The sequence below is a fragment of the Mastigoproctus giganteus genome, chromosome 5 (assembly GCF_048544385.1).
Source record: "Mastigoproctus giganteus isolate SK-2022 chromosome 5, ASM4854438v1, whole genome shotgun sequence".
Lineage (NCBI taxonomy): Eukaryota > Metazoa > Arthropoda > Arachnida > Uropygi > Thelyphonidae > Mastigoproctus > Mastigoproctus giganteus.
The window spans coordinates 78,520,931-78,544,707 of NC_143579.1; the positions used below are offsets into that span (position 1 = coordinate 78,520,931).

General features: G+C 35.7%; 1 protein-coding gene across 1 annotated transcript in view; it reads left to right on the plus strand.

Moving 5' to 3' along the window:
• mtm (phosphatidylinositol-3-phosphate phosphatase) overlaps window positions 1-23,777 on the plus strand; it is a 211,435-nt gene that overhangs the window by 40,931 nt on the left and 146,727 nt on the right. The window contains exons 2-3 of the mRNA XM_090373306.1: window positions 10,954-11,038; window positions 21,694-21,788. Of these exons, the coding sequence (XP_090229432.1) occupies window positions 10,954-11,038; window positions 21,694-21,788 (180 nt within the window). The remainder of the gene's footprint in view (window positions 1-10,953; window positions 11,039-21,693; window positions 21,789-23,777) is intronic.

Sequence of the window (23,777 nt, forward strand, 5' to 3'; positions counted from 1 at the left end):
ACAAATGAATTTGACACAATGAGGTAGAGAGGTTTTATGCCAGAGAAGATCAAAGACAGGAGATTCCAAATTGTCAAGTTTCTGACAGGAAATATCAGAACGGACATATGCACAAGTACCACCTTTGAGGCGAAAGGAATCATACAGCGAATAATTTGGGCATCTGAGATGAGCAGTAGTTGAATCAACCGATAACTGAGATTCTGTCAGAAAAGTACATGGGGTTTGGCAGACTGAAAGTGGAAATGGACATCGTTGAGATTAGAATTGAGACCACGTATATTTGTGAAATGAATTAGGAAGTGCTTAGGAGGTTTAGATCTTTTTGATAAGCTTGCTCTATTAGTTTGACAATTCATGGTGGATTCAATAGTAAGAGAAAGTGGGTGGGACATGCTGTATGAAGTAATGAAATTTTTGGATATGGTGTACACATGGTAAGAATATCCCCAGATCCTTGACATAACGTGGCCTTGAAAATGCTCCCTGCATACACACTACTCTGACTTCTTCCAGTCACTATCTGGCAGAGTAGAGGTAGCAAGATTATACACTAGCTGATCTGGAAGCCTCCTAGAGAGTTACCAATAGGTTCGGTCTGGTGTACTAACTAGCGGCTGGCCTGCGAACACCGTTTTAGAGCTGTACCCTCGAAATGTAAGGAATATTGGATCTCGCCACGATGTTCATCATAACCTCAAAAGTCATCAATCGTACTGCATGATGGAAGAGATGGGGAAGGGTTGACCGGAACTTAGCTCTAGAGACTAAACATGGGTTCCACCACTTCAAGCCTCCAATAAGCAAAGTGGTGGTATTGCACTGGTTGATGAGAGTCATCTACCACCTAGTACTTCCTGGTATCATGGAGGGGTGGCATTCCTCCATGTGGTGTGGGCACCACACCTCGACCCCTGCTTACGTTGGTTCACACCTGGGTGGTCACCCACCATGTACTTGTGCATGGAGGTTATACCCAGGATTACTAACAGTCCCACCATCGTGAAGGTGCAAGCAGAGGATTTTGCTGTCACAGACCGTCCGAACTTCGCCGAAATTGGGTCCACTTGACTTGAGTGTCACCCGAATATCAGTTCCATCAGCATTTTAGACTCCCAGCTAGCAAGTACAGCTTGTCTGGCCTATCTGAGAGAATGTCTGTGACAACCTCAAGGACCTATATAGGCCAAAAGTAGGTGCTTGGTCAATGTACCCATGCTTATGGCCACCCATCAATGGTGCCTAAAGTTTGCATCTGAATGGCATCATTGGACCATTGATAACCAGAAAAAAGTTGCCCTTTTCCACTGAATTACCTTTTTTGCTATGCTGCGTTAGATAGTGGTTGGAGGGTATGGTAATAAAACGCAGAAAGGAATCACTATGATGACCCAATTCAGCAAAAACATTTGGGTTGGCAGCAGCATTTTGATATGGGGATGTTTTCCTGGGAATCTCCTGGAGCCATTATACCTGGAGTCATTATACTCCTAGACTGCACGCTGAATGCTGAAAACTACCTATTCATTGTAGCTGCTCAGGTATGCCTCTTCATAGTGACTGGCCTTCTCTAAGGCACAGGTGTGTTCCAGCAGGATAATGAGCCCCACCACATTGCTGGTATTGTTTGAGAGTGTTTCACTGAACATGAAAGTGGCTTCCAGGTGCTCTCAAGGCCACCGTAGCCTAGTGGTCAGTCGCACGGGTGCACAAGTACACGTGCCTTGAGTGACCGGGGTTTAAGCCCGTGACTGCTGAATATGGTGTTGTTTCTTGTATTCTGTGTATCTTGTAATCTTCTCTGACCGTTTGGTTGTCCCGGAGTATAAGCAGAAAATTTATTTATTTACCTTGGCTGCTGAATTCACTGGATACAAATACTGTAGAACAGGAGTCTGCAACCTTTTTGAGTGAAGAGCCATTTTTGATCTAATTATAAAAAAGAGAGAATCCGAAGAGCCGCACTTCAGCTCAAGCAGGGGGGGGGAGAATTTTTTAAGAAATTGAATTGGGAAGGTGTTTTATTAAATATATATATTTAAAATATATTATTTATTAATAATATTTCTAATTAATGTGACTTTTGCTGATGAACTTTGTAGAGCGAGTCTCTCAGCATCAGGGAAGTATGCCGTAATTTTCATCTTTAAGCATGCTGAGCGACTCGCATCGTTCAGATGGTTTCTTGATTTATTTTTAATATAGTTCATGTTCGAAAATATTTGCCCGCAGAAATTCGTCGTACTAAAAACTGAGAAAAGTCCAAATGCAAATATTTTCAAATTTGTGTGTGTCCGGTAATCTACACCATGCATCGAACACAATTTGGTCTTGCTTTTTCAACTCATCTATGAGCATCCATTTATGTAGAATTGTAAGGGTAGCCTTTTGCCTCTCCAAATGCTCAATTTCAGTTTTAAGGCAATTTAGTCTTGCTCTCCACATCCTTGATTTTTAAGTCCTTTAACTCCATTTCAAACTTTGCTTCATGTCGACTAAAACTTAGAGCCACAGTTACATGCTCAAAGAGCTGCAGGTTGCCGACCCCTGCTGTAGAATATCTCTGTAATTACATAGATTGACAAATCATTTAGATCCTCCACCATGGGCCTTTGCAGATCTGTGGGAAGTAATCCTGCTGACAGGATACAGCATAACTCCTGCAGCATTCAGAGACCTTATAGAGTCAATGTCTCACTGTGTGGTGGCAGTACCAATGGCAAGAGGAGGATATACCCACTTTTAGGTGGGTGGTTATAGTGTTTTGATTGGACTGTATATATAAGTGAATGTGCATATTCTGAATCAGTGATGTCCCACCTTTTTAGGTTGGCTGGATGTCTTTTGTATAATTTTAAGAAGTTGGAGAGCATCACTAAAAGAAGAAAATAACATTAAATATTTATATATAAGCATATGTACACTTTTTCTCCCAGAAATAAGTATGTTTTCAATTATGCCCATATTAGTGATGGGCATAATCTAATGATCAATAATCGATTATTTCAGCAACTGTAATAATCGATTATATGCAAATTAGTTGCCTACAAAATCGACAGCCTGTAGTTCTGTTTGGACTCTCCCTACAATATTTATCATAACCATATCATCAATTATGCCCATCACTATTTTGTCATTTAGTCATATAACAAAATGTGTAATTTTCCATGCAGAAATGTTAAACATTGAAGAAATTAAACTCATTAAATGAAATTCAAATGACTGTTAATAATACCATCTTAACTAACTAACTTAATTAACTGAAAGTGATGTAATTTGGGTACGATGGTATGTAGCAATTATCCATAGATTAAATAATGTATTAAAACACTCTTATGCCTTGTGTATAACTGCAAAGTTAGTTTATTAAGTGATTGATCAAATTACCTTAAATTTGATGCAAATTACATATTTTTTCATAGTCTGTGTTCTTCAGTATCTGTATGACTACTAGATTGAATCACTAGCATTGGGATCTTGAATATTCTTAATGCTATTATGAAGATAAGCTAGGAGGTTAAGGGTGGGGGAATGTTAGTATTAGCCATATATTGCAAGGAGACTATCAGCTTTTGCTGCATTGTCTAAAAAAAAAAAAAATCTATGTTTCCTTCCATATGTAGGTAACTATCCAGCTGACCTGACCTGACCTGACCTTTGAATTTCCTCAAGCCTTCAGCGTCACCTTTCCCTGGAGGTAACTTGTTCCAGTAATTAACAACATTCTGGCTAAAAGACAACTTTGTGAATGCAAAGTTTTCTTTTAGCCAGAAACAAAGAAAATTTTGTGTTCATTCATATTACTACCCCTTCTCAGATCCTTTTAGAACTCATTTAGGTTTCCGCATATTTGAAGTGTTGCTTTATAAGGGTGCCCTTTTGCAGATTTCCCAATCAGACTACCCGTCTTTGGAGACCCTTTGAAGAAGCTCTGTCTTTTTTAGGTTCAGTTTCTATACTTGGATGCTATTCTAAGTGCTGTCTTACAATCACCTTATATGATGAGGTTATGACCAACCTATCTCTTCAAGCATATGTTGAATAAATGATAGATAGAATTGGGCCTGCCTGTCTACACTGCTTGGAGAACTCCATGTCTGACATATTGTAACTCTCATATCTCTTTCTTCCTCTGCTGCTTTTAATTCAACACCAAGTGTGAGAGAAGACAGAGAGTGGTAATCAATGGACACTGCTCGTCGATGGACACTGCTCGTCGATGGACACTGCTCGTCGTGGACTAATGTTATTAGCGGAGCCCTCCAGGGTTCAGTGCTGGGATCATTGTTGTTTTCTGTATTATCAGTGATATTGATGAAGGTACAACAGGCTTAATCTTCAAGTTTGCAGATGATACACAGGTTGGCAGGGTTGTTAATGACAGTAATGATGGTATGCGGCGGCAACAGGATCTAGAAAATTTGGGCAGATGAGCTGAGTGGTGGAACTGAAGTTTAACATTGACAAATGCAAAGTACTGCATATGGGGTAGCAGTAACTCGGAGTAACAGTACCAACTGTGCAGTACTACACTCAGGGTAGTTTTTTTTTTTTTTTGTTACTTGTTGGTGCATTGCCATCTGTGGCCATAATGCACCTTCCCAAAGTTTTTTGCATTTTACTCTGATCCAAGCCTGAGGCGGGATTCAAACCCATGGCCTTTGGGTTGCCAGGCAGGCACTTTACCCACCTGGCTAGCCCGGTCAGCATCTCAAGATAGTGGAGAATTAAAAAGACCTGAGGGTAATTGTGCAGCCAGATATGAAGTTTTCAGAGTAATGCAGACAGCCCGCCAGAGCAGCTTATGGGACCTTGTCCGTGATATACAGGAACTTTGCTAGCAGGGATAAGGAGGTGATTATTCCTTTACATAAGGCAGTGGTCAGGCCATACCTTGAGTACTGCATGCAAGTCGAGAGGCCTCATTTTACGAAGGATGTAGAGCTGCTAGAATGAGTACAGAGAGGGGCAATGAGATTGGTGAGGGGAACAAAGGAGTGCTCTTACCAAGAAGGGCTTAGGTTCTGCAAATTGTACCATCTGAAGACTAGGAACCTGCAAGGTGATCTGATTGAGGTGTTTAAGGCTTTGAATGGTTTGAGCAAGCTCAATGATGATGGGATTCTTGCTCTTGCTCACTTGAGGGGGTATAAATCAAATTGAGGAAAGACAATTGCTGAACAGATGTATGGAAATTTGCCTTTAGTCAGTAAGTGGTTGATTGTTGGAACAAACTTCCTTTTTTTTTTTTTTTTTTTTTGTGTGTGGATGCTCTATTATAAACTTGTTTTCTTGCATCATATGCCATTACTAATGCTAAAGTTATTTTGGAGTTGCTATTCTCCAAGTGTAAGCATATTGAAGTCTGTACAAGTTGTCCTGAGGGAGCACTACTTGACACTGATCATTATCCACTCTTCCGATCTTTACATAATTTGAAATTTTAACATAGCACCCTCTATCCCTTCATCAGTGCCATTTAAGAAATCTTAAACAACAGTTGTCCCAGAACCAATCCATGGTATACCCTACGTCTAATACTACAGCAGTCTGAAGAGTAACCATTAACAAAACCCTCTGCCTTCTGTCCTGAAAAAATTTCACCTTGCAATATATCTTAGAAACTTACCTGTGATTCCAGCATGTTCCAGCTTATACAGTAAACTCTCATAAAGGACTGAGTTAAATACCTTGGTAAAATCCATATATTTAAATTTAAAAAATGTTTAAATTTTTCTACTTCCAACTTGTGTAACTGTGTGAAAATAGCCAACTAGATTAGTTAAACATAAATTTCCCTATTAGCATTAGTATAGGCATATGATGCAAGAAAGCAAGCTTATGCAGCATCAGCCAAAAAAAAAAAAAAAACCACTCCCATTTCACCCCTCTGTTCGTTTGAAATACCTGTCCAGCTGAGCCTTAAATTTATTTAGCTATCAACTTCCACAACAAAAGATGGAAGTCTGTTCCACCAACCAACTACCCACTGGCTAAAGGAAAATTTCTGCACATCTATCCTACATCTGTCTTTCCTCAATTTGAATTTATGCCTTCTCAGGTGATTATTCTGAGCAAGAGGAAGAATCCCATCAGCATTGAGCATGCTCAAACCATTCAAGGCTTTATACACCTCTATCAGTCTTGATGAAACTAAGTTGTTCATCCTTCAGAACTTATTTTTTATCTAAATGTCCCAGTACTGCACTCTTTATCATTGCCTCCATGATTTTTCCTGCTACTGAAGTCAGACTTGCAGCTTGTAGTCACCTACTTTGCCCTTAGAACTGCCTTTTTTATATTGGTGATATGTTGGCACATACTTCCTGTTCAGAGGAATCTCTCTTAAGTCTCTTGGCACTTTCATAATTAAACTTAGTTGTTTAATGCACTCCCATGCATTAAACAACTAAGTACTTCCTCCTTCAAAATTATATATGCCATTGACTCTGGGAGCCTTACTTGCCCTTAGGTTTGGAAGTTTTTTTTACTAAAGAATCTTCTGTAATTTCAACATCTAATTTTGTGCTACTCAGCTTCACCCCCACAGTTTTTTTCTCACTTAAAGGGTTTTCATCGATTGATGCAAAGCACCTGTTCAATTCATCAGCTGGATTATCTAGGGCTCTTCCACATCTGTTATGCAAATGTGTGATTGGATTTGTTTCCTTCTTTGTATTCACATATGTGAACTTCTTGTTCCCATTCTTTGCTCTGTTAGACAGAGATTTCTCATACTTAGCTTTTGCCAATCTCCCATTTTCTGTGGTACTATTATAGATCAGCTTGTTGCCATAGGGTTTAGTACTTTTATCACTGTTGTCCCTTGCCATCTTTTTCTACTTTATTTAGAATGGCCAGTTCTGTATTCATGTCAGCATCTTCCTTGTACTATATTTTCTTAATGGTATATATGAATTTAGTGGGTTCTGTGACTGTTGCTTTAAAGATGTTCCATAATTTTAATGTATTAACCATCCCTCTGATATCTGTTCAGTTGATAGAGGCTGTGTAGCATCTTAAATTGCCATAGTCCCCTTTCTTGAAATTAAACCCCGTGCTTTTACCTTTAAAAGCTGCAACCACCATTTTTCAACTGAGGATCACATTATCACCTCTTATTAATGGTTTATCTGTTGTGATCCCAATGATGTCTAGAATATTCTTATCCTTAGTATTTTCTCTAACATCCTAATGAAAATTATAATCATCCAGTTTGTTTAAAAATTTTGCCCCCATGATGGGTTTCCTCCCATTTGTTTGTTTGCCCATTTCATCTGCATGTAGAGGCTCTCATCATATTCTGTCTTCCCATTGGTAGCATACTCCCATTCTCATTTTATCTTTGCATCCAGCTGCTTCACACCACATAAATTCTATGCTGGCAATCATAGAATCTGTTTGGTGTGAATCTGGAATGCTTTAGTTGTGATAAACCATGTTTTTAATAAGCATGACTCCTGACCCCTTCTATCTTGTCTATCCTTCCTAAAGACATTATACATACCATAGTGAAACTCATCATCCCCTATTGGGATGATGAGTTTTACTATGCTTACATATTTTCATTAGCCCTATATGTCATTATTAGTTGTTCTAACCAGAAGATGTGAGTTCACTCATTTTATTGACAGCTTTCCTGATATTACTATAGACAGACTTGAGACTAAGTGTTTTTGTGTAGTATTTTACTCTGGCACTCCCTGTGAAGTTATTTAAACTTATTCCCCTACCATTAGCATCCTGTTTGTTTGAAAAATTGCTACCCTTGTACATCTTGCCAATATTAACTGTTGAAGCAACAAACAAGAACTTCGGTGATGTATGCAAGTATTACTTTGATGCATATCATCAGATAAATATTCATTTATATTACCCCCCCCTTCTCCCAAACACTTAAGGCAGTGGTCCCCAACCTTTTTTGTGCCTCTCGGCACATTTGAGAGTTCGCAAGAGGGCGGGCACCAATCACTGAATTGGGGCAAAAAATAGCACAGTTAGTGCAGAGAACTCGTAGTGTAATAAACCACAAAATGGAGTGAAAACAGCAACATTACAATATTGTAGTACATCCCACAATCCTTTCAGTCACATTGTGTTCTTGTAAGCTTACTAGTAATGATCGATAAGCAGTATTCTCTCACTATGTAGTGCATGTTATGTGATACTAGCACTCCCACCAGGAGGTAAACTACTGCTTACAAACATTGATATGCCTTAGCATGTGAATAGAACTGACATACCTTGTGAGATTTTTTAATCTTATTTGTGTTCCCTACTCCTATTACAGCCTTGATTATTTGTTATGACTTTTTCCAGCAGCCACTCAAAAAAAGCCTTAGTGTGTACTAGGTACTTGTGGGCACTGCCTTAAGGTATCCTCAACAATACTGGAAAAAACTCTTGCACCACCTATGCTCCAATGAATTCCATCTCTACAAAATCAGTTTCTTCTACCTACAAGTGTAAGTAGAAGGAACTGAACCATGTTGATAAAAATTATCCTCCAAAAGTCTCGGTGCCTCAAGTCCATAAGGCTTTCAGCACATATTCCATCCTGTTGGTTCTGGGCAGAACTCCCTGAATTTTTTTTTTTTTTTTGTCAGCAGTCCTAAAAACAAATCCAACAGATCATCACTTTGCATATGTTTAATATCATTAGTCCTGACATGAATAATAATGCTTTCTTAACCTATCCCTCCTCCTTAAAATCTGACATTCTTATGGTAGCATCAACAATTTAACACATTTTGATTCTAGTCCACCTATTCTTATTTACAAGAAATATAACTTGTTGCTCTGATGATGGAACCTCCCAATGAAACTGAATCCTGTTGAACCAGAGAGTATATATTTCATTATTCTACTCTGGGACCTGAATCAGGGGTTCATCACTTGGCAGATTACTAGATACTTCAGATCTGTGATGAGTTCACAGTTATATTTTTCTCTAAAGCAAGTACCCTTTTCCTTCAGTCACTAATTCTGCTAGTAAGTTTGTTTGTTGTTTGTTTGTTGTTTGTTTGTTATTTGGTTTTTAGGAGCATTAGCAACTAAGGCCATATTGCTCCGGGATATGCGGTGGTCATTCCCTGACCTTTCCGCATCCTCCGTATTTGGTGGTGATGGGCTCGAACCCAGGTCTAATCAAGAAGCGTGTGCTACGCACTGCTGCTCCTTCCCACCTGGCTACAGAGGCGCCCTGCTAGTAAGGTTTCTTCTTCCAGTCACATAGCTCCCAGGGGAGCTGTTGTGGCCACCAACAAATTCCTCCAACTCATTGGTCATGTGTTAGTAAGGCACCAAGTTTTAATTTGAGATCAGTACACTCTTTACATTGGGAATAAAGAAAAGAATTGTTAATTGAGTGGTGATTATCAACTAGATCAACCTTTGAGTATATGATACATCAATGCAAGTAATGAGCTTGTGAACCATATGGGAATTGCCAATGACCATTTCTGTCAGTCACAATTTTGGATGGTGCCTCTGTAGCCAGGTGGGAAGGAGCAGCAGTGCGTAGCACACGCTTCTTGATTAGACCGGGGTTCGAGCCAGTCACCACCAAATACGGAGGATGCGGAAAGGTCAGGGAATGACCACCGCATATCCCGGAGCAATATGGCCTTAGTTGCTAAAGCCTCCTAAAAACCAAATAACAACAATAACAATTTTGGATGAATCTTACCATAATTACATAGTTACCAAAACTTTATAGTGGAATTAGTTTTAGAAAATGTTCAAATTAAATTTACAGATATTGCAGGAAATAACTTCACAAAATTAAATTTATGAAATCACAGAAAGAAAAGAAAATTATAAGATGTTTAAAGAAATTTTAAAAAAGAAAAAATTTGTCTATTTGTCTCTTAATCCAATCTTCACTCTTTTGCTGCACTCACTGGCCCACATCCACTCTGTGACTGCTAATTGTCAAGTAACTGTATTTCTTGAATTAATTTTTACCTTGTTAAAATCCTTTCTTAAATTGTAATAATGGTTACATTGTGCTTCTTTGTACAGGATGAAAATTATTATTTGGAGAAATGCAAATACGTATAGGGAAGGGATGATGTAGACCACACATTATCAGCTATGTAATTATTTCTGAATTGATGAGAATCTTTTTTGTATCAAATTTTGGTGCTTTTACCTAATTTTGTATCAAAATTAGGTAAAGCACTGAAAGTAACTTTGAATTTATTTGCATGGTATAATAGTGTTTCATTACATTATTTAACCTAAATGAAAATTAATTATTGCTTATTAAATTTATGGACAATTTTTAAGCAGTTTGTGTTTTATTATTTTCCATAACAGAACATTATTTTAGTGGTAGAAGACAGGGAAAGAGGGTAAATTTAAATATTTGAAACATTTAATTTTATTTTAAATTGATTAATTTCTGACACATTCCCAGAAAAGATGGATACTGTGATGCCTGTGGGCACCATCTTGGACAATCCTGTTCTGAATAACATTTTCCTTCAAAGTATTGTCTGTATAAAGTTACAGTCCAGAAACATTTATGTACTTATACTGTAACATTGTAAAGGTTAAGATGGAGACTACTTTTTTATAGTGAACAAAATTTGATATTGGTACACTGCTCAGTTACTAATATTTTACTATTACCACATATGAAAGTCAGAATGCAATTTATCATCTTGCACATTTCAGTGTAGCCTGACTGCAAGTGTAAGCAGTATACCATTTTGAGGATACCATGTATTTTACATGCACCCTTTAGAGATTTATTATGGGATACAAGGCTATGATGTACCTGTATTATATTGTTTAAATTGTGCTAATTAGATATTACTATGTTAAAAGTAGTAACGTTGTGTTTCTATGTTTGTGTGCCATTCACTCTGATCATTGTTAGGAGTTAATCCTCGTGTGTTGCATATTCTTTGTTATTAATTTGATTATATATATATTTTTTAATTTTAGGCCAGTCAAAGGGAGTCACAAATGCCTCCACGAAGCGATGAACCTCCTCTTGTTCCAGGGGAAAAAATACCTGGAAATTCTAGAGGTAAAAATGTGGTTAACTATAATGCTATATTATAAAACTTTGACTTGCCAATCTGTAGATGAATTTTATTCATACTTTCTTGGAACAATGAGTTTTTTGGCTTCTAAAATAATAAGATAGTGTGTAATTTTTTCTTTTACTGATAAAATGACAGGAAAGAAAGCCTTGTTGAAATTTAGAAGCCATTCACATAGTACATCATGCAATTTCATCACTGAACCACCTTCCTCCCATTCTGAATAGTGCAGTGCTGAGGCCATTCATCTGTCACTTAATGATAGGTTATAGGCTAATAACTGTTTAATGTCATCAGACATTGTAGCAGGAAGTAATGATACTTACCATCCTGATAACAAAAACAAAAGTGATCTAATTTTTCACACTTAAAATGCAACATATGATACATTATATTTAGCAGATAAATTTCCCGGCTTTTATAAGGGGTGCAGTATCATTGAATTTTATAGTTCTCATTAGTATTGCATAGTCATAATCTTCATCAGTTTGGTAAGCAGTAGGGCTTACAATACCGGTTAAAATCTTAATACCAGTATTCCAAAAACAAAGTTTTTATCAATAAATTTTGATAACAGTGCAATAAAATAAGGAAAAAACAAGTACTGTCAGTTCTTGAATTCAAGTTTTAAATAAACGTTTACTGCAGTAATAAATATTCTGAAAAAAAAATCATTAAAAATACAGTTATTCTTAAAACAAAAAAAATACACATTGTTACTGCAAAGTTTAGTTGTTTAAGCATCCACACTACCTGTCCGAATAAAGCGAGTTCTTAAGAAACATAAGCAATCAATAGTATGATCGTTTAAAATGGATCTAATTTTGGTACATATTTGATTAGTGGCAGAAAATGCCCTTTCGGATTCTATTCTGGTACTATTGTACCGAGATAATCATAGACGATCTCAGTCCATATTTTCTAGGCTTTTAACTTTTTTAGCAAAAATAGTTAAAAGTATTTCATTAATTTCCGACTCAAATTCATCTTTTAAAATCTCATTGGAGTTCGCAAATTTCTTATTTTGGAAAGAATTTGTAGAACACTGATGTTCTGTTCCATGTTGGTCTTCCATGGTTGAATTATGTTCATCATTTTCTGAAGGAGAAAGATGTTTTATTCAGCAAAGTATAATTTTCACTATAGTATCTTTACTGAGTCTGGGAGAGAGCAAAGAGTGGGAATAAAGAATTCTTCACATATATAAATGCAGAAAGAGAAGGACAAATCAGATCGGACCCATATGTAATTGTATGGGATAGTATTAGATACCCCAACTGATGTTGCAGATGAACTCGACAGTTACTTTGCATCGATATTTACAGAAGAAAAACCCTTCACGTCAATGAGATTATGGGAGTGAGTTGAAAAAATGTAATTAATGATGTTTAAATTTCACATGTTGATTTCATGAGAAAACTTTCCTGCCCACAGGTGAGTAAGGCTTCTGTGGTTGATGGCATATACCCTAAAATCTTAAAGGAGGCGGCAAGTGAGTGCATTGAACCATTAAGGCTAGTTATGAGAGCATCACTGGACTCTGGAGAGATTCTGTTGGATTGGTGTAAATTTGAACATAAAAGCGGTTCTAGGAGTGTAACTGGAAATTACTGACTGGCCAATCTAACTTCAGTAGTAGGGAAAATCATGGAGGCAATGATCAAGGGTGGAATTTAGGATCATTTAGATGGAAACGGAATTCTGTAGGATACACAGTATAGTTTTGTAAAGGGAAAATAAGTTTAACAAATCTGGTTAGCCATTTTAACAAGTCACTCGTGAGCTGGATTTAGAGAATAATTTCGACATTGTTTATTTAGATATCAGCAAAGCATTTGACTCAGTCCCACATGAGTGGTTACTTTGTAAGTTGGAGCAGGCTGGAATCATAGAGAAAATCCTTAGATGGATAGCACAATGGCTTGAGGGCACCAGGCAGGGGGTTGTAATAAATGGTTATTCCTCAGATTGGATTAATGTAAGAAGCGGGATTCTCCAAGGATCAGTATTGGGACCACTGTTGTTTTTGATTATCTTAAATGACATCTATGAAGGAATATAGGGTGTGATGTCTAAACTTGCAGATGATGTAAAGATCAGTAGAATAGTTAATGATTACCGCCAAGCAGAGCTTCTTCAGAGTAACCTAGATAGACTTCTGGGATGGTCAGAAAAGTGGCAATGCTTTAATCCAGCAAAATGCAAGGTCCTACACCTGGGGAACAGCAACCCCAAAATAACTTATACACTTGGTGGAGTTGAACTAAAGTCAGTAGTGGAGGAACGGGACTTGGGAGTTACGATACGGTCAGGCACGAAGTTGTCCGAGAATTGTGGACAGGTTGCAATGTTGCATGGTGTCCTATCGATGATTTATCCAACATTTGCTAGTAGAGATAAGGACGCCATAATCACATAAAGGTGATTTTATAACCTTTATGTGATTAAATTATAAACAAATTTTTTAAAAATTAGTACCGAAAAACCGGTGTTCGGGATCTCGGTATTGTAAGCCCTAGTAAGTAGTATATATTTAATATTAGCCATATAGTACAAGGAAGCTGTAGCTTTTATTGTAGCAGCCAAAAAAAAAAATAATAATAAACTATATAACAAGAAAAGCTACCAATGTATTTTTCTCCTTGTGCAGGTACTTATCCAGCTGACCTTTTGAATATTCATAATCAGTCTGCCTCAACCATCCATTCATGCAACTTATTCCAATGATTAATGGTCTGCTGGATGAAAGAAAGCAGTCCTATAATCCAGTCTAAATCTCTTCTTCCTGTAATTTGAATTTATGGCCCCTGGTTCTGGTATCATGTCTAATAAAGAAAGTTTTGCGCCTTGCCCATCTTTGGATTTCAAACTGTTTCATGGATTGGAAATCCTGTTGTGATTGTATGCTGCATTCTCCTTTTCAGTTTGACAAACTTTCCTCTGTGCAAATAGCCACAGCTCTATGCATTCTGGTACCATGTTTCTAAATGCTTATCTACAGGTTGCTAATCTTCCTTGTGGGCTGAGAGGAGGAGTTGATTAACTTTAATCCTGTTAAATTCTATTCTTGTCTCATTTCATGAAAAAAAAAAAAAAATTTGCTGCTCGTGTTTCTCTTTCAAGATGGGAATACATCGTTTTCTTGGATTAAATCTAATTTGACCTCTTTGAATAAGTATGTTAGAAATAATTTTTATTAGTAATAGTAGTGACAGATGATATAAGAAGAAAGAAAGCTTACACAGCATCATAAAAAAAATAATAAATAAAACCCCTTCCCACATCACCTGCCCATCCCCACCAATAGTTTTTTAGTTTTTCCTTGAATTTATCCAAACTTCCACAACAGAAGGAAGTTTGTTCCAGTAGCAAAAGGAATTAGTGAAGACTTAAGGGTGGATGAAACATATTATACTAGCTTGTCACAAACTGGAATTGTGTGTGTGTGTGGGGGGGGGGGGAACTCCTCAATTTCCAGAAACAAAAAATACCTATCAACTGTTTCTTGCGACGACTGATTAACTGGTTAAAATAAATTTATTAAAATAAAAATATAATATATACATAAGATAAAACAGAAATAAGATAAAATCGTTAAAATACAATAAGATAAAAGCTTTAAAATATATATAATAAAAGCATTAAAATATATAGTAGCTTTCGAAGCGAAGCGCCTCTTCATCAGCTAGTCTGTGAATGGTACACTTCAGTATATATTGATGGTTACAATAGCACAAGTCACCTGGCATGATCATGTATCACAAGTGGTGTCGATAAAGCAGAATTACGTACAAGTGATGATCGCCAGTGCTCATCGCACTGCAATACAGTACATTCTATAATAGGGTGTAAATGTACTCCCTTCGTCCGATTCATAGTACTATTATTGGTGGCTATGTGTAGTGCTTCAAGCCATGAGCGCTGGCGGTAATCACGTGAATAGTTGACGATTTCAATATCCCGTTGGGGATCAAGATTGTGCTGCTCAACCCAATAATGTACAGCGACTGCGGAGCATTCAAAATTAGCCGTTCACAGAGCAACCTCATGCTCAGAAACCCGATCTTTCAATCTTCTACCGTGTAGGTGAGTCTGGTAGAAGATTGAAAGATCGGGTTTCTGAGCATGAGGTTGCTCTGTGAACGGCTAATTTTGAATGCTCCGCAGTCGCTGTACATTATTGGGTTGAGCAGCACAATCTTGATCCCCAACGGGATATTGAAATCGTCAACTGTTCACGTGATTACTGCCAGCGCTCATGGCTTGAAGCACTACACATAGCCACCAATAATAGTACTATGAATCGGACGAGGGGAGTACATTTACACCCTATTATAGAATGTACCCAGTGCGATGAGTGCTGGTGATCATCACGTGTACGTAATTCTGCTTTATCAACACCAGACTCGTGATACATGATCATGCCCAGCTGACTTGTGCTACTGTGACCATCAATATATACTGAAGTACACCATTCACAGACTAGCTGATGAAGAGGCACTTCGCTTCGAAAACTACTATATATTTTAACGCTTTTATTATATATATTTTAACTCTTTTATCTTATGTATATATTATATTTTTATTTTAATAAATTTATTTTAACCAGTTAGTCGGTTGTCGCAAGAAACTTTGATATAATGCAACCCGATGCACAAGGCCTGTTTTCTAAAAAAATACCTAGATTATTGGCTGTCTTTAGTGTGTGGGATTCTCTCTCACAGATTGCATCTGTTGATGCATGTTCCATTAACAGATGCCCAAAAGATGTCTCTTTAGTGTGTGGGATTCCCTCTCACAGATTCTATCTGTTGATGCATGATCCATCAACAAATGCGAACGAAATTAAAGTACAAAATGGTATAAATGAAATCAGCACTTTTTAGTGGGAACAATGTGCTTTAATATTTTTCATTATTGCTGTTTATCATTGTTTCATATTTTGGGACACAGCTACCCGAAGTTCTGATTCCAAGTTAAATTTATTTCTAAACATGGTTTTAATAATAGTCATTGCAGAGAAAGTCACCTCACATAGGTGTGTTGATCCAAATGGAAGGACTGCATTGCTCGCTCTGCTTAACAAATCAGGATACTCATTTTTCAAACCCATTCAGAAATTATGCAACGGTTTTTCATGAAATTCAGCTCATAAATTTCCATCTTCCCTAATGTCAATCAGCTGTTCTTAGGCAGTGCTCGGCAGGTGTTGAATCTTTACAGTTTCAACAAGTGGACTCAAAACCCATTGATATTCTTCATTTGACCTATTTCCAAACAAATTTGAAAATTCTGTTTCCAATTTTTGTAAGTTCCCAAGTATAGTTGTTTTTATTAGTGATATATTCAAATCGTTTTCGACAGAAAAATCACTTAACAATGGAAACATTTCCAAACATCCTTTTTCAAACTGCTCTCTCCGAAGTGAGTTTTTTTTTCTAAAAGCAGTTACCTTCTTGTACTTCCCTAAAACATTGCCTTTACCTTAGAGAGATAGATTAAGGATGTTCACTTTTATGAAAATGTCTGCAAGGTAACACACTACTGACAACCACTTCTTGTCACAGAAAAAAAAAAATGGCCCATTTGCAACCTTTCTCTTTTTCTAAAAGAAAAATCCGTAACTCATCTGAGTTCAACAGCTCTTTTGAGAACTTTACCACGCAACAACCAATGTACCTCTGTATGATATAAAAGATTTTCATGGTCACTCCCCATCTCATTACAAAGTATTTTTAAAACTATTACTCCAAGGGCTTTTTTTTTAATAAAATTAACCACATTAATCACATCTGGCAGCACTTTATGTATTTTGGGTTCCAACTTCTTTGCTTGAAATAGCTTGCCTATGGATGGTACAATGAATGAATTTCATGTGTGGTTCTATCAAGAACTTTTCCTTTAAATCTTTTTTTGTTCCAGTCAAAGCAGCCCCTCCATTGCTAGTAATAATCAGTTTTTCCACATAATTTTGGGTTTTTTTTTGAAGAAATTATCCACTGTTGAGAATAACTTCTCCAGTACACTTCTCTTTGAGTGGCTCACAAAAAAAGCAATTCTTCTGTATTTCGTTATCAAAATAGACTCTAACATATACCAAAAACTGAGACATGTTAGCTACATCTGTACTTTCGTCCAACTGCAGAGCAAATTTTCCACACAGAGTTATTGGTTTTGTTATCTGTGTCTTTAAATCTTCTGCAGTGGTTTCTATTCGTCTTCCAACGGTATTTGCCAACAACGGAATTGACTTATTGTCAATTTATTCTTTACTGTGTATGGTTTCCATCGTTCTTACTGCAGCAGGCAGAACTAGGGTTTCACCAATGATGTGCTGCTTCTCTTTTGCAGTAAAGTAGGAAATCTCAAGAGACGCTTGCAAACATTTGTCATTAATTTTTGTAAAGTTTTGCAAAATGGTGGTCTGATTATTGCATGACTTTAAATGTCTTGTTAGTTGTGATGGTTTCATGCTATCCTTATCTAAAATCTCAGGACAGAGTACACATTTGGGACATGGTTCATCATTGATGATGATAAATGTAAAACCAAATTTTAAAGTCTTCTTGATAATTTCGAAATTTCTTAGAAAGGTTCTTATTCAAAATTAAGTCGGCATCGTTCTTAGTTCGCAATGTGGTTGATGATGTACTCATACTAAGAGAAATATCAGTCTCAGTATGTTCTTGTTGGTCGTTTGTGGAAGTATCAGTATCAATTCGAGGTTTCTTTGCGCCTATTTTAATAAGCCAGCTGTCCATTTTGTGACGTTGTCTAATGAGAAATAAATTTAATTTGTGAATTAATATGTTATAAGCAGAACTGGGAAAGATACTTATTATAAAGTATTTTAAATACGAGATGCAAGATACTTTTTTCCAGATATATTTTAAAATACTAAATTCCAAAACTTTTTTTCAAAAGTATTTTAAAAACTTAAGTGCTTTAAATACTTGAAAGCATCGAAATAATTTCAAGTATTTAAGATACTCTCCAAGTACTAAAAATACATAACAAGTATTTAAAATACTTAAGTACCTTAAATACTTTTTTTTTTCTAGAAGATACCAAATATTTTTCAAAATTATCTTTTGTTTTAAATACAAGATACTGAGAATAAAATGTATTTAAGTTACTAAAAAGTATTTAATATTACTGAAATGCTTCCCAGCTCTGGTGATAAATACACGTGAGGATTCTTACTGTGGTGTGTTTTTAAAATATAAACACAGTTCTGCAAGTAACGACAGCTTACGGACAAATACAACTCAGCGATAGTCGCAAGCACAATCCATCTTTTCTTGATCTACATTTGTTCAGTAAGTTAAACAAGGATGGAAGGTGTACTCAGAGCCTGAAGCGAGCACGTGGCTGCTTCGTTTCGGATATGGGTGAATGACAGCATGATCAAACAAAGTCACATATTGAAGTATTAAAAAAAAACATTTCTTTATCATTTTTATTTTCAATTATGTTTCGGAAAACAAAAGTTTTCATAATTAATAAATATTTATTTATTGCAGATTATCTCGCGCACCCCTAGGGGTGCACGCATCCAACTTTGGAGACCACTGGTTTATGCAGCAAAGAAAAATTCAGTGCATTGATCTCATATTGCAGAGCAATCCATCAGAATTTGCCTTGATATTGCATCTATATTTCAGATAGAGAGCAGTGCTTTCTATCTGAAGCATCTTGTGGTCCCTAGCTTCACAATATTAGATTGGTTGCGATTTTCCTGAAGTGACATCTGATTTCACATTTTTTTCCCAAGCCACGGTCAACATCTGTTTGGTTTAACTTCATGCCCTTCATTTATTTTTTCTATTTTTGTTTTCTGAAACAGCTACCCCCCCCTCTCTCTCTCTCTCTCTCTATATATATATATATATAATTATTATTTTATCTTTCTGTTGTGGTTTATTGTGTTTATTTTCTTAATTACGGGTGTTTTCTACTAATAGGTATTATGGTTAATACATTACTGGTCTTTAAGCTAGCCTAAACTCGGTTATCTTAAATGCCCAGGGCCTATTCATTTATTATTTTTCAACTTGTTACGTATTGCTAAAGAAATTGTCATATTAATTATAGATGAAAAACTGTAGCAATACTACTTTATGACAAAATGATAAAATATTAAACATTTTTATACATTTATTGTATTACATCTTTATACATATTTGTATTACATCACATGGTCGTCAATCCCCTACTTCATCGGGGGCTTTGAGCGGATTGACGGTCCATTCGATGTAATGCATTACTTACTTACCCGTTTCTGTTTGTATCTATCACAGCTTTGCTATTTTGTCCGATACTGAATTCTAAGTTTCTTTTAAATTCCCATTTTTGTCCCTTTCCCATTGCTATTAGTTAAATAGGTATTATTTATTATAAATTTATTATGAACCGAATTAATATCCCATAATTTCTACAGCAACTGTGATAGAATACACAAAGCCCAACGGGTGAGTTTTTTAAAAAATTACAATAACTTGATGTGTATAAGTGGAGGTCGTAGTGTCGAATCAGGAAAGTTTCCCATCCTACTTGATGTGTTTCGGTGGAGGTCGTCGAGTCGATAAAGGAATGTTTCGCACCCTTAACTTGTTTTATAGATGGCTATTTTTATGGCTTTGTCGCTTTAGCGTTTCCCTGTGTTCCGATGGTGTTTTGGCGGAAGTCCCCGAACTTCAGGCCAAGGTCTATTATGGTGGTTTTGTGGCAGGTTAAATGAATTTATTTAGTTGTTTGAAGTATTAAAAAAATACTTCAAACAACTAACCTTCATTTAACCTGCCACAAAACCACCATAATAGACCTTGGCCTGAAGTTCGGGGACTTCCGCCAAAACACCATCGGAACACAGGGAAACGCTAAAGCGACAAAGCCATAAAAATAGCCATCTATAAAACAAGTTAAGGGTGCGAAACATTCCTTTATCGACTCGACGACCTCCACCGAAACACATCAAGTAGGATGGGAAACTTTCCTGATTCGACACTACGACCTCCACTTATACACATCAAGTTATTGTAATTTTTTAAAAAACTCACCCGTTGGGCTTTGTGTATTCTATCACAGTTGCTGTAGAAATTATGGGATATTAATTCGGTTCATAATAAATTTATAATAAATAATACCTATTTAACTAATAGCAATGGGAAAGGGACAAAAATGGGAATTTAAAAGAAACTTAGAATTCAGTATCGGACAAAATAGCAAAGCTGTGATAGATACAAACAGAAACGGGTAAGTAAGTAATGCATTACATCGAATGGACCGTCAATCCGCTCAAAGCCCCCGATGAAGTAGGGGATTGACGACCATGTGATGTAATACAAATATGTATAAAGATGTAATACAATAAATGTATAAAAATGTTTAATATTTTATCATTTTGTCATAAAGTAGTATTGCTACAGTTTTTCATCTATAATTAATATGACAATTTCTTTAGCAATACGTAACAAGTTGAAAAATAATAAATGAATAGGCCCTGGGCATTTAAGATAACCGAGTTTAGGCTAGCTTAAAGACCAGTAATGTATTAACCATAATACCTATTAGTAGAAAACACCCGTAATTAAGAAAATAAACACAATAAACCACAACAGAAAGATAAAATAATAATATGTACTCTGTTCGTACCCGGGCATTGCTAAAACAGCTACCGGGACAACAGAAAAATCTAGAAATAATTTAAAGAAAAACCACTATAAAAGTATATTAAAAGTAAAATACAACATAAATTATCATATTACTAAAGAATAATATATATATATATATATCATGGGAAATCTGTTGTGACTGAGCACTTCTGGAAGGAAAACCATCAAATTTCCCCAGGCATTGCTGTTATCATTGATCATTCTCATAGATATTAGCACCGGAAATGACGTGAGAGTTTGTGGATTTTTTTTCTCTTTGAGACAATAATTCTTGGATAGGATGAATGGTTTTGCCCAGCACACTCCTGAGCCATTTCTGGTCTCCAAGCATGTGCAAAGGATAATTCCCATGCTGTTATGAGCTGTAATCCTGCTGATGTTATTTAAGGATGTACCATGACAGTAAAGTTACTGTTGATAAAGGAGGCAGTCACCTTTGATAGCCATGATGTTATTTTTTTATCATCTTTATTGCTTTTAAATTTGTAATATTTCTTTTATATTTTAATTTTATCTATATTTTTATTGCTTTAACTCTACAGTTGTCAGTGTATTTTTATTTTTACATCAAAATTTTATCCTGTTATATTTTATTTTAATTTATCTTAAAAAAAAAAAAAAATCTCACTCTGAATAAGAAATGGAAAATTATAAGTACACATTAGCACTGAATATACACCAACCATATATGACCAAAACTACTTATAGTTTTGGTCATATATGGTTGGTGTATATTCAGTGCTAATGTGTACTTATAATTTTCCATTTCTTATTCAGAGTGAGATTTTTTTTTTTTTTTTTTTTTTTTTTTTTTGTAAAATTTAGCCATCCAGTTGGTTAGTATCTAGCCAAATTGGTTATGGTATTTTATAAATGAAATTGAATGCTGTGTTTTATTTTTTCCTTCTGTAATTATCATACATAGGAATTGCGATGATTTGTAATGAATTCTATTATTTTTTCAGCACGAGATGTAACTTATTTATGTCCGTATACTGGTCCAGTTCGTGGAACACTTTATGTAACCAACTATAAATTGTATTTCAAAAGTGTGGATAGGGTGAGACTATTTATATTTTTAATAGTAATAAGCTCTTATTCTTTATAATTTTTTTAAAATGATAAATATTTATTATTTCATAATATAGATAATAATATCATAAAGATATCTGTTGTATCTTTTGTTTTTATATACAGCAGGCCCTTGTTATAACGGGGTTCGCTTCACTATAACACTCTTTTACAGATGCATTTTTGGCATATTTAACGAAATCGTTTCATTTGATGGAGTCGATAGCTTGAAAATGCTTGAAAAGTCGATAGCTTGCAAAACAGCATTAAAACGTTTCCCACGCCGACTTGAGAAATTTTCTCGCATGCTAATTTAATTGCAGTACAGTGACTTGTTACATAGTTCAGAGTTCAACATTTTAAAAAATGATCAAGTATATTGTTTGCGTTATATGCATTTATCCGAAGTCTAGTCATCACTCAGTACAGTATTAGACATAGTGCATAACGGACAGTTTACTCAAACATTGAATCATAATTAATGCAACCAACGCAGTTACATTTTCGAAGAGGATAAGAGTGAAAAAGCAACGTCTGGATGCAGTACGAATGAGAGAAATGTGAGAAAAAGACTGAATTTGAAAATTAAATTAGACGTTTTGAAGCGAATTGATTCCGGTCAACGACAAGCGGATGTGTGCCATAATTTAGAACTGGCAAGTTTAACTGTAAGAACAATTATAAAAAATAAAGAATTAATTTTAGCAGTGGGAAAGACAGCTGTTCCACTGCAAGCAACTAGGGCTAGGCTGGCTATTAAGATTGAAATGGAGAGACTTTAACTAATTTTATTGAAGATAATATCCAATGCAGAATTCAATTAAGTTAAATATTATAAAGAGAGAGAGAGAGAGAGAGAGAGAGAGAGAGAGAGAGAGAGAGATTAGCCTATATGATCTGGAAAAAACTCGCCTAAAAAAAAAAAAAAAATGTGGAACCATTTAAAACTAGTAAGAGCTGGTTGAATAGATTTAAAATCCAGGGAGAAGCAGCAAGTGCAGATCAAGGAGCCAAAACTTTCAAAAAAGAACTTGTTAAAATTATTGGAGAGGGGTATCATGTGTTTATTCTTCTCAATAAGTTTTTAACATAGATGAAGCAGGACATTTTTGGCAATGAATGCCTAAAAGAAGTTTCATATTGAAAGAAGAAAAAAAACATGCCAGGTTTCAAAGTGGCGAAGAATCAGTTGACTTTATTGTTGAGTGGTAACGCTGCAGGGGATTTAAAATTAAAACCCCTTTTAGTTTACCAGGAAGAGGGCCAAAGTACAACCCAAAATCGACACATTTTTCATGATTAAATTCATCAATTAAATTAAATCAATTTAGATCAATTAAATTCACGATTTTAATTGGAATTTTAAGTTTAATTTTGATACGTAAGTAGTTACCACATAATTATATACATATGTAATGCAGAATATTTTATATGTACAAATATTTGAATATTAAATATTTTTACTGACATTTGTGCATCTTTTCACTACCATTTATTATTGATTAGGAAATATCCTATAGCACCGATCGCAACTCACAAATACATGTGTTACTTTATGGGAATGCGGCGCTCGCTTAGTGCGGATTCACTTAGCGCTCTGTTTTTCCGGAACGATTTATCAGCGTTAAGCGGGGGTCACCTGTATTGGTTTTCAGAGTTTGAAGTATTTCAGTCTTCAGAAGGAGTATTGGGAATACTCCTTCTGAAGTACTGGCCTATGATATTGGGAATACCATAGACCAGTACCACAGGCCTCATACTACTTCTGTTTTGTTTTACTTATCTAATTTTTACATACAAAATTAATTCTAATCCTTCAAGCTACTTTTCCTTCAGTTTTTACTATGTTTACACATACATTGATTTATTTATTTTAATTTTATTACTATTTAATTGCCTTAATTTCACAAACACTGCATTGGGACTACCCTCCCTATTTTTATGGAAGAATCTATTGCTTTTACCCACCTTTTTTATA